Source organism: Hyalella azteca, unplaced genomic scaffold, assembly GCF_000764305.2.
Source record: "Hyalella azteca isolate HAZT.00-mixed unplaced genomic scaffold, Hazt_2.0.2 contig11425, whole genome shotgun sequence".
In the NCBI taxonomy this organism is placed as follows: Eukaryota; Metazoa; Arthropoda; class Malacostraca; order Amphipoda; family Hyalellidae; genus Hyalella; species Hyalella azteca.
This window is the reverse complement of record NW_025941424.1, coordinates 158,769-175,670: the sequence shown is the minus strand read 5'-3', so window position 1 is coordinate 175,670 and position 16,902 is coordinate 158,769. Positions and strand designations below refer to the sequence as shown.

General features: G+C 39.0%; 1 protein-coding gene across 1 annotated transcript; it reads right to left on the bottom strand.

Moving 5' to 3' along the window:
• Positions 1-1,385: 1,385 nt before the first annotated feature.
• Positions 1,386-6,886, bottom strand: LOC108679939 (toll-like receptor Tollo). Its single transcript, XM_018168684.2, has one exon. It carries the CDS (start codon positions 6,490-6,492, stop codon positions 1,930-1,932), a length of 4,563 nt encoding a protein of 1,520 aa, XP_018024173.1. The 5' UTR covers positions 6,493-6,886; the 3' UTR covers positions 1,386-1,929.
• Positions 6,887-16,902: the final 10,016 nt, after the last annotated feature.

Genomic DNA, 16,902 nt, shown 5'->3' with positions numbered 1-16,902 from the left:
CAAACACTGCCACCTTTACCTTGCGAAAGAAAAGTTTGAAGACAAAAAACCACAAGCCACGAGTTCAAATTGGACCAGTAAAATGGGCAAATCTTGAAATCCTAGGAGGAGGAAATTGGCACGTATGAGGAACAGAATTTGAAAGCGGGTTGCAGTGAAAACCACAAGACTCATTCGCGTCCTTGATTACATTCCTGATAAACAATATCGAAAGTAAAAATGTAAGCGGAATCTGACTCGATGGCAGCAATATTGTCAAGACGTTAGTACATAGAAACAAGATATGCAAAATTTTCTCTCCCTATATATGATGATGTAAGACGCAATTTGAGAGCTCCTCGTGAGTGCATCATTCCTAGTCTGTTAGAAAAAACTGTGAAAAAACTGTGAAAACCGAAATCCGATTATTTTTTTTAAATGCAAATTTTTCTGTAAATCCTACTTTCAATCTAAAGAAAACTTGAACCTGAAGCGAGCAAATTACTCATACATTCATACATGACATGAAACATCGAAATACTTGCGACTACCAAAGAATATCGACCTTTCTGGACAGCGTACAGGAATGGTGGATTAGCAAAAAATGAATTGCAATAGAAAAAATCCATGCATAATAAAAGCAGCAGGAGACTTCGAGTAGCTAAAACAAGAGCACTCGTCCCCAACTCTTATTGATCCGAGCATCTCCTTGCGAACGCAAAGAAAGGGACAGGACTGCACCCCCGACTGCACCGACGGCGGCCGGAGCGTGTGTTCTTCATGGTGGCGTTTGCAGTACATTATTGGACATCTGAGGCTGGTCTTATTAGAGCTCCTTTATTGGCTGCGTTCGGCACCATAGCATCAAGCAGGATATATTACATGACTGATTATTCTTTAATTGACTGAAAATCATCGAAAAATGTCATGCTACGTGAAATCGTGAATTATTAAATAGGTGTCATGATAATATGCTAAGGTAGTTGAACAAATGGGAAATAGACAATAGAATAGAACAAATGGGAATAGAAATAGAAATAGACAAACAATAAAAACCTCTGCATTGCAAACATGACAATATTTTTGAAAGGAAACGACACGCGAAAAAATTCATGCTCTCGGGCAAAGGCTTAAGAGTCGTTTTTTCCCGAGAACTTAGGAATAGGTGATTCGAAATAAGATTAACCGAAATTTTCGAAATAATTTTTAAAGGCAAAAACCGCTTTTATGCACAAGAACTTTGGGCTGGGATTATCGATGAATGCTTCATTTTTTAATGGACCGCTATCATACAAGAAGTCAGCGTATCACATTGAATAAATTCGACCGAGTGACAATTGTAATAAATATAAAACGAATACAGGGGTATGTCTTAGCAGCGTTGCACTTCAAAATGGTCATGCAAGAACAACCAGCCAGAGTATAGAGGGAGCAGTGAACAAATGCAACATAATACAGGACGGCAAGGCGACTATGATATTCAAATGCAGTCGAGTGACGCCTAAATGGAAAGTGGGCGCAGATAATTTCAGGATAAAGAAGATGTGGAGGGGACGGCGTTTGGTTTATATCACTGGGTTTGTTTCTAGCTGTACTTAGCAATTTTAGATCTAATCATTATATTTACCAATAAAGGCTGGAAGTACGGAAGAAATTATTTAATTAATACTTCTTTAGGAAATTGTCATTTCTTCTACTCTCTCCATTCTTGCTTCAAAGAGATCATCAAACAAATGGAGAAATAATTTAAATAATTTCAATGAAATAATTAATTTCAATTGGAAAAGTTCGTTTCATATTTTTTAACAATCTGGTAACACGTTTTCACTGCACTTCCATGCTTAATTAGAAAAACACATGCACTCGGAACAGAAAACAAAATATTCGTGCAAGTTAGAAAATATTTCGTCTACGCTAGTTGCTCAGCTGCGAAGTCCGAGCCTATATAGATTACACATAGTATGTTTGGCCACTAGGAGACGATGGAAGATTGACAGGAGACTGGTAGATCCATGCTGTACCTGCTACGCTGGATGGAACGTCAACTCTTTGAGATGAATTACGGGCTTCATCAGGACGGGTCAACATTGGAGGGTATTTCTGTTCCATTTCATTTTCTTCGTTCATATCAATGGATGGTGAGTCAGCATTACAGTTTGGATTGTTATTGTTCGCCATGCGAGGCCCTCCCGAACTTTCGTCCTTAAGGTTTCTCGCGGTGACGGACGGCGTGCGGAAGCCGGGCGGACGATTTAAGAGGAGACTGTGTGTGGCCTCAGGAGAAGTACGGTTATGGTGGCTTTGGGAAGGACGTAGTGTGTGTGGATTTTGGTATTGTTGAGGATCTTGGTAATGGTTTGCTCTATTCTGAACTGAATGTTGATGTCTCAACGATAGTAATGGAGGACTTAACTGGCCTGATGCCGAACCGTTTACAAGCAGAGGGACGGACGATTTGGATGAAGGGTGAACACCTTGCGTTGCACCTGACGAAGAAAGGGCAGCAAATGCTTCAGTTTGAGAGTTTGTAGTGTCATCACATTCGCTGACTGACATGTAGGTGTGGTCTGCCTCAGGTGGACGAGATGACGAAGAAGGCGAGTGGCCGCACTTGACCGAAGTCACTTGGTACCAAGGTGGAGCTCCAAGGTCCGGTTTTTTCATGTTCCATTCAGGGACATTAGAAGTAATAGCTGTTTCCCAATAAGGGTTTAGTGTCAAATTTTTGTTTTGGTGGCAGTTATATTTTGCCAAATCTGACGTGGGGACATCGGCCACCACGAGAGGCGAACTAACCGACTTTCCGATGCCGGTAGAATCTTCATAACGTCTTCTGTGTCGGAGAGAAGGAAGTGCTCGTCTCAAGCGCTCCCAAAACCTAGGATCACGTGGTTTGAAACTAAAAGAAGCTTTTCTAATAATATTAATCATTTCCGAGTCTAACTCGTTCTTAGGAATATCATCTAAATTAACTAGAATTATATTTTTATTCGATAGTTTCTTTATGGCATCGACGTGAGTGCTCTTAAAATCATATTTACACCATTCACTATCGACCAAGCCTCGAGACACAACGAGCATAAGTCGCTTACTGCAGGCTATGCCTTCTGACATGGCCTGGGCTACGAAGGAGGCTGTTGGAGACGAACAGTTTCTGTACACTGCACACGTTCGGTAGCCTCTAACTTCCAATTCAGGAGCTAATACGCTGTATACCCAAGTACTGTCTTTATTACTATGGCTAATGAATACATCGAAAAGCTTTTCACGCTCTTCAACGAATGACGAGCTCTTTTCGAACAAGTTTTTCGAGTACTGATTAGAGGCCCATAATTTGATCCTTCTTCTATACACTACACCAATAAAAACAAGAACAAGAATTACAATGATTATACCAACACTGATACTTGAAAACATAATATAATCATTTACCATTAGGTTGTTCATATGGGCTGTAGCTACAAAATGATCGCAATGACCAGGCGAGTTTGAAAGAACCCTAGGTCCTTCTTTTCCACTTCTTTGATGAAAACAGCTTATTTCGTTCACTTCACTCGCTTTTATGCGGTTGGCTTCCAGCCACGCTCTTAGATTTGCCAAGTAGTTGCACTCGCAGCTCCATCGGTTACGATGGAGACCCACTTCCACAAGGAAGGGGTTAAGCCCCAAGTTCCAAACGGGAAACGTTGATATTCTGTTACCTTCCAAGCGAAGAACTTCCAAGGACCTCAGTGACGTGAAGGTTGTGTTGGCAACGTGCGAGATTAAATTATCATTGATGTAAAGTTCAAGCAGGTTGTGTAAAAGCACAAATTCATAACCATGAAGTTTTTCCAAGTAATTGTGGTCCAGTCGAAGAACTTTCAAATTCCTTAATCCGTTGAAAGTTCTGTTTTGAATATCAATTATATTTGAATTATTGAGATATAGGACTCGCAGGTTCTTCCTTCCTATGAGAGCGTGAGAAGTCAAGTTTCCCATGTTGTTACCGTCCAAAAACGCCTCAGTGACATCCATTGGCACGCCTAGAGGCATTGCAGTCCAATTTTGTTTGCCGCAATCTACAATATTGTGGTTCCAAGTGTGATCATGGTAGCACAAACAATTGTCGGGGCAAGTTTGCTCACAATCACAAGCATCAAAATCACAACAGTGGCAAAGAGTGAAACAATGTCTCCGATAGGTGCACAAAAATTGGTGTTGGTGCACGTTTACCAAAGGCACGGACGCATCTTGCCACAGTCCCGGCAAAGTGCACTTGATGTCGGTTACTTTGCCCAGTCTTGGGAGGAATGACCCGGTGGATTGTTGGGTCAATATTCTGTCCCCTACGGCATCCCGTGCAGCTCGGGACAACCATTCCGCCCCGCAGTCACACTTGAGAGGGTTGTTCGAGAGCAGCAGAAGGGGAGGAGAGGCCGACGTGGCCTCCGGTGACCGAGGAGGAAGCCTCAGAGAAGATTCCTCCAACAACATAAGTTGATTATTTTCAAGATTAATTTCGTTTACGCGGTCTTTCAGAAGGAAGGTATTTGAGCTGACGTAGTCAATGAGGTTGTCACTGAAGTCAATAACTTCGATCCCATTTGGTATAGAAGTGTAATTAATTGCTGTAATTGAATTATTCGCAGCAAATATTCTTCGTAAATTGAGTTTATCATGCACTTCAAAATGATTTTCCATAACTTTAATCCTATTTCCATTAAGATTGAGAGCGAATAAATTTTTAGGTATCAGGGCATAGTCGAACCACTCAATTTCATTATGAGAGATATCGAAGTGCAGAAGTTTGGGAAGAGGCGCAGCTATGCCGTTCACGTGGCTCAGGTAATTGTGAGACAGGTTCAAAGTTTTGAGCTCTGTTAGAGGTTCGAATGCCCCAGGCTCCACGCCTCCTATCATGTTGCTGGATAAATCTAAAAATTCAAGATGAGCCATACGAGGTATGGCATCGATGCTAATGTTGCCAATAAAGTTTTGTCGAAGAGAAAGATGCTTTAAATTATTCAGTCCTTTTAAGTTAGATCGCTCGAGGGTTGCGATTTGGTTACGACTCAAATCGAGTACTTGTAGAAGTGTTAGCGATGTGATTGCTTTCGGTATCTCGACAATATAATTGCCTGTGACGCTCAACTTCTGAAGAGAAGAACTATTACGGAAAGAAGCATCGGATATTATTTCAATTGAATTATTGTCGACGAAGAAATGAGTGAGCACAGAAAGTCCTTTAAGAGTTCCGCTCTCTAAAATTGATAATTTATTATCAGAAAGGTCTAGAGTGTGAAGATTTGCCAGATAAGAAAATATCCCGTCACTCAAATAAGTAATTTTATTGTTGGAAAGGAAGAGCACTTGAAGGGAGTACAAATGATTGAAAACTTGACTCCTTAGGTCAATAAGTTTGTTGTAAGAAAGATCTAGAACGACTAATCGTATGAGACCAATGAAGGGCTCGGGGTTGTCAAAAGAAAAAGTGAGTTGATTGTGACTAATATTCAACGATAATAGTTGTCCAAGAGAGGAAAATAATGAAGGCGGTAGAGATGATAAGCTATTGTTGGCAAGATCAAGATTTTTTAGTTGGTAAAGATCTAGGAAGGCAGCTTGAGGAAGTGCTACCAGTTTATTATAGCTAAGAATGAGGTCTTTGATCTCGGCCAGATTTCTGAAGGCGTAGTCATCAACACGAGCCACCTTATTATGGTCGAGATGAAAGGTGTGAAGGTGCGGAGTGGGCAAGGCCTTCGCAGGCAGCTCGTCCACGTCATTGTGACTGAGGTAGAGATGTGCCACCGGAGCAAAACACGGAGAGTGAAACCCAAGATCTGAAAGACGATGAATACGATTGTGGGTAACATTGAGTGTAGTCAGAGATTTGCTGGAGCACAGAGTACCCTCCGGTATCTGCCACAACTCACTCTCGGACAAATCAAGATATTCCAGCCGAGGTAGTTCTGTCAGAGCGTCTTTGCTCAGTGAGAGGACTGCTCCAGGCCAATCTTCGTGATGTGTTGAGATTGACAGTCGCCTGAGTTGTGGCAGTCCTGCAAATGTTCGATCGGGAAGTTCTTTAAGTTTACAGGAATCTAAAGAAAGCTCTTGCAGCCGAGGGAAGGCAGCAAACGCAGCGGGCTGCAGTTCTGACTCAAAAACCACTTGTCGAGAACATTGCAAGTGAAGCGAGGTGACGTGCTGGCTGTGATTAACTGCACTCAAGGTACTATTGTTGAAATGGCCGGGCTGGAGAATTTCCGACCTCAGAGTACGCAAGTTACACGCGGCTCTGAGCCCCTCTGGCCCTACGGCTGTCACCCCGATCTCTTGGACGGAGAGGTGACAGGTAGGCGAGAACAGAGCTGGTCGGGCCGTCCCGTCGTCCCTCCGCGCCGCAGCCACGCCCAACAGAGTCCACAAGATCAGCGACTGAAGGGTGCGCGGCACAAGCCTGTCAACTCTGCGGAGTTGGTCGCCGTTGATGCTGCGACGGTGGCCTGTGATGCCCATGGCGGCCATGCATGAGGCGGTGATGGTCAATGCGGGCGGAGATCGTCGTTACAGCGGCACATGGACAGCAGCCCTTCTTGGGCTACCGAGAACAAATGCTTTTTCATGCCGACTGAACAGTTACATCACTGAAAACTCATTGTTATCTTGAAGTTTTACGAATCACACATGAATAATTGACTATATTTTAAATTTTTATCTCTTTACGTCACTTGAGTGAGTTATGTGACACTTTGTACTATCAAGTTCTGACCACAAAGCCACGTCTAATTGTACACCTGCACAAGAAAAAAACTTTAGTGTTTACATGTTCTGGTAAATGGGATACAATATAACTCATGAATTTGATCATATTTAGAGACAGCCGAAGGCGTCCCTCGAAAAACATCGGAACATAATAACAAAAAAATAATAAATAATAAAAGACGCATAATTTTGTGCCCATGAAGCATCATTTTTAAACCCTGTTCTACATTTAAATTTTACAATGATTTTAATGCATTTAAAAAATTTGCAAACCCTAATATAAAAACATTAATGTAACATACGGTACCTAACCTATATACCTATTGAAAATAATAAATCTATGCATTCAAAGCAATAAACTATCTCGTGTAACTAATCAATTTTGTAGTATAATTTATTTCGAATATATATACGTACTAGTTCATATTTTATTATCTATAAAACGTTACTTCCTAAAACATTAACAAATTAGTCTATGAACATCAAGAAATAATTTTTTATTCGCTTAAGTTTTTGTTCCTAATATTTATCATTCGTGTGAGAAACATTTCAAGTTGAAATTAAAAGAAGGCACAAGTGAAACTCATCCGTGCCTATAACCAGAACGAGCGCTGCAAAGCGGGAATACGGAATCGGGCAACCGAATATTGCAAGTATCTCACAGCACTAGATAAAATTTTGCAGCAGATACGAAAGAAATATATACATTGAATATTTGACTGACCCAAAATTCAATTAGAACATTAAACAGCTAAAAAGAAATAAGATTTTTTGCATTTATATAAAAGGCAGGATTTGCTTCCAAGATTAAAAAACGTCAGGATTTTTTCGAAATAGTTAATCGTTAATCGACGAGCCAGTCAACTATCAACAACGTTGAAAACATTATATAAATACTGACATTTCAAGGCACATTACATAGCCTCAACGCGATCGAGTTGTGTTCTTTGTAGCAGCAAATAAAATTAAAAAATAAACTGAGTTTCTAATCACAAAATCTGCCGAGCGAAATAATTGAGAGCATTTTTCGAAATGGTTGGAATTATACTTTCGAGTCAAGGCTTAAATAATATCGAACTCCGTCAATGTTCGCCTGAACAATAATTATTTCAAGTCCGAACGTTCGATTCACTTTATCAGTCGAGCATCAGACCAAGTTTTTGTAAAGCCCAAGGGTCATTCTGGACGTAGCATCAAATCACCCGATCAGTTGGACGAGTTTTTCTTAAGTCAAGTATTGAATCTTTGCATAAACGCGGCTAATCGCTGCATAAACATGGCTAATTTGAATTCAAGTTCAAGATAAACAGGATAATGGGCTACACAAACGAGCCTGCCGACCGGTACAACACTCAAAGCCTTTAATGGAATCTGCCGAAAAGTTCAACACATTTCAGAAGCGAACGATGCGCCGATGCCAACTAAAGATTGATTGCGTTCCTTTTTGAAAGAAATTGAAGCATTTCTTTCTACCATGAAATTTAATGCACCTACACATTCAAAGTAACTTGAAGAGTCTTAACTATACTCGTCTCCACTCTACTCGACTCTACGCTTACTACGTTGAAGATCAGTGCTGAGTAGTAATGCACAAAACAAAAAAAAAATGAATGTTGCAAAGCTTTGGCTCAGCGAAAAAATTAAGATCAACTCAATGTTAGTGCTGTTCTTATAAGCAATAAATAAATGACCCCTTCTAATAATATTACTGTTATTAACGGGGCTGCTGCATTTTAAATCAGATTTGTATCACGACATTCATATGTCATCCATGTTAGATTTGTATTCACGTCATGACTTATACGTAGGACGACAAAGGAGAATCGGCTTCAATGCATAATATTGATACGCTGTAAATTGTCGTACCTAGAAACAGGTAACTAGGAATGTGACTAGTGAGAAAAATTAGTTTAATGCAAAATAAATTGAAGCATAAAGAATCCTAACCACACTGACTTGTACATTAATTTTCACAAACCGTGACCAATGAATTAAATTGCAACATTAGAGACCAGTTCACCGAGAAAGTTCAGTGAAAATTTCAAGCCATTACTGTGTAAATGATTACTTCTTTTTCAGTTGTTCGTTTTGATGTTGGTTAAGCAGTTACATTTCTATTTGAAAACATCACATGTTAGGTAAATATTGCATAAAATCATTTTAACATAGTTTTCTGAACAAGGCAGGTTTTCATAAAATTGTCTTGCAGTGACATTTTTTCGCTTAATAACGAATGTAAATCTTAGAAACGGGAGTGAGGATTTTTTACACAATTTAAAACCACAAACTGTTGAGTCACTCTGACAGAACGTTACAATGTCATTAATCAACCATAATAATTTTACACATAAGCGTCGGACGCATAAAAATAGCATTGAAGTACAAACAGGCGGAATAAAATAAATAAATCTTGAGCAATAACAAAAGTTAGGCACTTTCACGGTTATGATTTTGTTCAGAGAATTTAGGCTTCATAGGAAGTAAATACAGAGCGCGCTGGTCGATGTGGCTACTAAAAAGGAAACTACAGGGACCGAAACTACCGATAACCATCGGCTATGCCATTCGACGACAATTCGGTCCCGAATCATTGGTCAGTCTGGTGGAAATGTTGGAACAACTAACCAAGTGTGGTGAAAATGTCCGACCAAAGAACCTTCTAAGGCCTCTGAGAACAATGAGTGCGGAGCTGGCAGGTGTGTCCAGTCTTCTGAAGATATGTCACTTGATAAACAACTAACAAAAGGGTGGTCAACAAATGCAGAGCAAGGCAAGAGAACCACGAAAATTGGCGGTCCTTTGTCTAAAATTTTCAAGTCGGAAAGTATCAGGAGAATAAAGATAAATTACTGAAATTTCAATTTAATTCGTGCATGCTGAACATAGATAATCATACTCCGATAGTGTAAGAAGTAACTTCTTTGATAGCAGCTATTTATGCCGAAAGATGGAGAAGAAACGCTAAACTATAATAGCGTTATTCGATGAACGGTATACTAACTATTGACCGGCAGCTGCACGGCGCAATAATTCAAACAGTGCAGCAGTTGTACACAGCAAACCTGCTGCTCCGACAAGCCGATAAAATCTGATAGACTATAGTTGGTGTCTCAAACCAGGAGTGGTGGGCAACGTGCAAACAAAACATATCTCTGGGGAAATCATGAGTCCGACTGACACAGGAACTTTGTAAATGAATAGATACATCCTACTTATAAGATGGACGACGATTCTAAAAATATCCCCGAAACGCTTCAAGTTTTTTTATGAGTTCCTTTAGAAAAGTATATTCAACAATCAATTTCTGATGTTATCATCTGTTGGCCCATTTCCTGAGCAGAGATCCAGAGTAAAGTACAATTACTAACTTTTGTTCTAAATTACCTACACACGAGAGACTAGCTGCGTGACAGGAATTTTTTATATCTGCAAAAAAATCTCTGCGTGTGTAAATAGTTTCGATTACATGACATTTAAAAAAACAACAGAATTTTGTGTAAATAACAAAGAGAAGAATAACTTAATTAACCATTTCTTCTCGAATTAAATAGCATGCAAACTTACAAACTTGTTGTCTAGTGCAAATTTAATACTTCAAGAACTTTCACCGCATCGTCATATGCTTGCCTAATGCTGATGCTGGTTCTAAATTTCATTCGAACATACGGCACGTTTGTAGCCAGGATACGGGATGCATGTCCCGGCCGTTGCGGTATGTGATGTGCTCGACATAGACTGTATGACAACCGGCAATCACGCCTCCTGATGCCAAGAGCAATCGATTGCATGCCAGTGAGATACCTAAGAGCGAACAAGCGAGTTGATTACAACCTATGTAGTTCTGAGAGCCAGTCACGCAGGTGTGCAAAACTCTATCATAAGTAATTGGGAATCTCAATTTTGACATGATTCTTGAAGTGCATGCAGTTTTCCATCTAAATGAGAATCAAAACAGGGTAGGATATCCCTCTGAATAAAAAGTACAGAGCCTTGAGTTGCACGAGAGCCGGTTCGATAATGGTAGATTAATAGTGTCTAGTCAGCACAACACTAAACCAACAATGCCTCTGTATATCATGCAATGTTAAGTCATTGGCCACCTCCGTCGCATAAAACCCAGTTCTATGGCCCAGTATAATGGTGATAGCTCATCAAATCAACTTCGCTTGTCTGCATGTGGGACAAAAACACAAGTCGTTCATCCGTATTGGAAATATATAAATTTCCCAGACAGCCGTAATCGAAAATCGGGTCTTTTTCTTGGGCACAATTCAAACAGCAAAATGGTGCATGTCGGATCTGAAGGATAATGGGCAAACAACCAATTGCCTTAGTCATGCAATACCCAGGCTATTTCCTCGCGGGCACAGACTTCCACGGTACAGTCAAGAACATAGATGGCGCTAGACATTTTCTTTTTGTCTGCCATGAAAATTGCTGGCGCAACATATGGAGAGCAGAAGATCGAATCGACCATAGTTGTCTGCTGAATGTTAAGCAAACTGAGGAGTAAAATAGATTTTCGAAATAAGTAGAACTAATCCAGGAAGACAACTAATCCAACTCAACGAGTACCCTAGTATATGCTCAAAGAAGAATCGTAACCTATACGGTAGTATTATCACCGATTGAGTCTGAAATCTTGATAACTTAAGATAATATAATATCATAATAAATTAAGCTAATGTCACAAGGAAATGGAAATGTTCATGGGATTAAACACAAATTAGTTGACAACATTAAACTTTTTCATTCCGAATATAAAAAGTCGTGAAATTGTTGATGTATTACGCCAAGTTCAATGTTTCAAACTATTAAATTAAGAACAGTAAGTTGCATCAAAGTCACAGCAAAAAAAATCTGCTCCAACATTTCTCTTAACGGAGCCTTTTGTAGAGACCATTTTCCTTCAATAGAGTCAATTAATTGTAGCCCTTTCCGACATTCGTTCATAAATTGACTTACATTAATAGCTTTCGAGCAGTTAAAGTGGCAGCATGAAGCTAAATACCAACAAAACAAAGGGCCCAGGATGACACAAATGACTGTGCAATAGCATTCTGAGGAGTGACATGTTATGAAACTAAACGCGATTTACGCAGCATCTGCAAATCATGTACCTTGGGGAGACGCCTAATCACTGCGTCATACAGCAGCACTGCTGCGGCTACTGGGAAACTGCAACTTACGAGTCTCTAGCAAGTCTATGCCTACAAATTCATGCACGATGGAAAGGAACATACGTGTAGTGAGGAGAATATATTTGATACGGGAGGAGTTATTTGTCAAGACTTTTGCTCCGAGTTTAAATTGGCTCTTAAGAAGTTCAGACAAGACTTCTGTCCCTCGCAGCTAGAGGCTCCAAAAAACGCAATAGGTTTGACGTAAGAAAACTTTGGTGATTTTTACGAGCATGCAGATAAAATGCAGCGAATTGTAATGAGCCTGGTGGCCGATTTGACTTCCTCACGCAACCTGGGCAAACTAAACTATGTTGAACAAGTAAAACGCGCGAATTTCTGGGTAGTACGAGATCTTGTCTGAAATTCGGCGGAAGAAGAAAATTATATACGGAATAAAGGTTAAATATTGAAAAACAACACCCCCAGAAAGGATAAAAATTCTATAGATTAGAAACTTGAATTAGGTATAAATTATTATTCGTTTTTTTACAATATATTATTGCAAGGCTGCCATCCGAATCACATCGATGGCAGCCATGGTCAAGTCCCGCCATGCTACCCTTCAGACTGAGCTGGAGAGATGCAGAGCAATTTCTTTGCAGGTACGAGTCCGGAGGTCGTTTATTATGTTATGTAATTAGTATTGTATGGAGTTGTTTGTAATCCTAGTATGCTGATGTTTATTTGGTCTAGCTATTACGTAATTAGTGTAGGACAGAGAGGAGTCAGTCTGCTCCTGCCTCCCTCACGCGTTACCTACGTTAAACAGCTTCTTGTAGTCAGCCTTTTCCCCACAGTTTAATATACATAAAGACCAATTGTTTACTTAAAAGAACCCCAAATTTTCAGTGTTAGTCGCACCACACTCGTTAAAGGAAGTAAAATTTTTCATAAGTAACAAACTCTGGTTGATAATAGGTATATGTTCAACCTTAACAAATTAAAAGTTTTTCCGAAACAAGAAAATATTGCAATACAATTACGTTGTAATCAGAATTCAGTTTCATTACTTCTGACTTACCAGCCCAATACAAATCAAGAACTTTATTCATTTTTGTAAATAAAGGGCTGGCAAAACAGCGGCAATCCTACGGCCCTAGACGATCGCAAGACGTCACCTCTGCCTTACTAGAATTAGTGATACCGTATGTAGTTTATTACAAAATGCCCTGTCATGAAATTTATTATAATTAACGAAATGCTCCCTGACAGAATTAATAAAAATTACTAACGAAAGCCCCGTTAAGAAATGAACTACAGATAATTTAATAACGTAATATTCATGGTAAGGAACATGCGTGCATCGAAATGCACTCAACGGAGACCGACTTCAATGTTACAGTCGTTATCCTTCAACACTCATGTTGTTTGTTCTCTCAAGAGTCCTCAAAATTCCCTCTAACTTGCTGCCACAACTTCTTCAAAAGAAGTTAGGCTGAATTTCTACATTTGATTGTCGGTGACGAGTTGGGAACGAGAAGTTACGGGTTTTCTAAGCTGTATGTCAGACTTCCATATCGGTTATTTTACAATGACCTTAAACTTGAAGAACCTGTAGAACTAAAAGACTAACATTGATTTTGAAACTCTGAGATGTATGAGCATCGTACTTTTATTATGGTTTAAATTCCAGTAAAAACATCAACAAACTGAAAAAATATAACTCAGTACTCACTGCAGTGAGTGACAGAGAGCGCACTTTCTCGTCGACGAAAACTTGAGGTCACGGACGGACGGACAGACGGACAGACGGACAGACAGACAGACAGACAGACAGACGGACATGGCGAGCACTATAGTGCATTTTTTCCATAAATGAGAAAATGCGGTAAAAACGAACACATTGAAGATATCAAGTTCATGAGGTGTTTACTTGGCTCTCCAAGTTCGAGCTAAACGAGTACCGTACCTAATAAAATATATTCTTAAATTCAAACACTACGAGAACGAAAATTGAAACTTATGTCTTCAAAGTTCAAGCAATACGTGTCCTCACATGTACAACTTTGAACTTTGGTCCTTAGGTTCAGGCAATTCGAATACCTAGATAGAAATTACGCAATTTTAATCATTGAATGTATACAAGACCATTCTATGCATGTCAATGAAGCGAATAAAATGACTTGCACAGGATTAGTGGATTACCAAACACTGTTCGTTAAATGACAATACTATTTTTGGAAATTATGGGTTATGCGAAGCATATAGGTAACACTGACTTATTTGTAATTTTAATTCATTCAAAAACGTTACAATAGTGACAATTCCGAGATGAAGTTCTTTATTTTGACATCAGTAATTCAGTGGACATCACGTGAAAAGAAATGCAAACTTAAGCATTGCAGCTTTGTAATGGCTGCCGCCTGGCGCCTGCCGTAACATTGAGGTTATTTTGTTAATCCATATATCATATCTCAATTTCACTCAACTTATCACACTGAGTTCATATGTCTTCCCAATAAAAGAGTTCTAGTCCATTAATCAGTAGAACGCAGCAATAGTTTATGCACGTCAATTGCAGAGAAATGTATTGCTTTGTTTGCTGCCTTTGCACAGCTTGACACAAAATAATATCCAAGTAGCAAGATCACAATTGTTGCTGCAGCTGCAATGAGGATGTATAGTATACAACATATCACTCCCGTGTTACAGGAATGAAAAAGTTAATCGACAAAAATAACACAGTTTTTGCACTTCTAACAAGTTTACATCAACCAATTAATACACATTTTTTTCATTCAGCTGTAAACGTGAGATGCTCTAATTTTAGTCGACTTCAGTTTAGACACGTTCAGAGGCTGACAAACTCGAGCAGAGCACAGTTGTCTCGGAGCTCGCGCGCTCACATCCACACACGAAAGCTGCCTGACATTAACTGAGCAACAGAGCAAGTCAGCTCGAGCGGCACTACAGCACCAACTTCAATGACAACCTCATGAGTTCTTGGGGGAGATGCAAACCAACAATTTGGTGACTCACTTGTGGTGACGCTTAGAGTAAAGAAGTTAGAATTATTTGTAGAGTTTTCGAAATCTCTTTTTGTACGGCAAAAGAAAACGTGTATGGAAGGTTATATAGAAGGTTATAATGTGTAGTAGATCATCAAGATTAATGCTCGATCGTAGCAAGATCATCACATAGAAAAAAGTACTTTTAGATCAGATGAGTACTAGAAGAAGGAACATTGAACCGTCTTGTACAAAAGAATCATTAAAGAGAGTACACACCAGTCTGGATAATACAATAAATATAACTCAGTACTCACTGCAGTGAGTGACAGTGAGCGCATTTTCTCGTCGACGAAAATTTGAGGTCACTGACGGACGGACAGACGGACGGACAGACAGACAGACAGACAGACAGACGGACATGGCGAGCACAATAGTGCAATTTTTCCATATATGAAAAAATGCGCTAAAAATAATACGTGCTATGACCGTCAAGCTCCGTGATGAACTGAACATTGGACGCAATGAGCTTTCATTTTCACCCAACGAAGGGAAAAACTAAAAACAAACATAAGCATAATTTTATAATAAATAAATATTAAAATATATAGCTTCATTTGATGAAACCATTTAAATTACCTAATTTTATACGCATCAAATGCTTGATGAGTATGTATATATATAAATGCGTAATTTTATTTATGCGTTCTTTTCTCAATTGAAATATATATTGAGGCAAAGAACACCACTAATTTTAATAAAGATTAACTATGCAAACTGGGCCCCTCTCATTAAGAAATAATTCAAATATATCACGAAAAATTTCAAAATATTACGAAAATATATTCAAAATATTACGACTGATTTGAAAAAATTCTAGTCCGTAATTAATGTATTGACTGGTTGTGATACGATTCCAGCCGATTACCGCTCAAACAATATAATCTGAAAATTATGATTAAATATCCCTAAGTTACAGAAGTTTTTCACGAAATTGTATAAAAAACAACTGAATTAATTTTAATGGATCTTATCCATCAATTGCGCTTTCTCTATGGGGTTCGATAATGAAAAATTGGAGATGACTAAATTCTGCCATGAATTTGCATAAGAATATTCTACATATTCTTTATTCTATCTTCACAGCTTTGAAACGAAATGCAATATGATACGGGATTGGGTCTTTATTTCAACGAAAATCCCGTAACTTTGAGCAAAATTTAAATTACAGTCGCCAGATTAGGGAAGTCGCGTTGTGTTGTACCATGTCTTATATAATTCATTCTATTAAATAATTCGCTTGTAGAGCATCTTTCCTCTTGTGAAATTTCACTCAAATTCCAGGCAAAGAATTTCTCTTTCATCCCTCATAATGGATTTCAAGAAGTGGTATGCTAAACAATTGAGTGCTGCTCGCAAATCTAATCAAGAGTGCGAGATTAAAAGCAAACAACGAGCGCTACTGCAGCGCACCTTTCATGATTTTACAATTGCGAGAATCTCTCTCAAAAATTTCCATTCAGGGTAAGAAAATCTGGGGAAAAATTGAAACACAATCTCATAAGAAGGATGGTCAAGTGGAGACGTCCGGCCTTTAGGCACTAAAAAGTTGTTAAGGGGAACATGAAAAGAGTTCCTTCTGCATCATGCGAGTTAGTTCGGTAAATGTTAATGAGATGATTAGTGAAAGATATATGAATGTTAGTTAAGTTATTCATGAATGTCAAGCGTGTTATAGTCATTAACGGTCGGTTGGAGAGTTATCAATGAATGATGATGAAAATTAGGCATAGATGGTTGGGGAGATATCCATGAATATGTTAGTCGAGTCGCGAACAATCGTTGATTTGTTGTGAGAAATTATAAATTTTTCACCGATTATTTCTTTCCTTTCAAAGATAAATATTATTTCCTAACAGTCTTCCATATTAATAAAGTTATCTTGAATTATTTATTTCCGGCGCAGTGCGGTTGCCTTTTGTCCAGCTTGTGCGGACAAGTCAATGTCCGAGACTGGGCGAACAAGCTCGGCAGGTAGATAC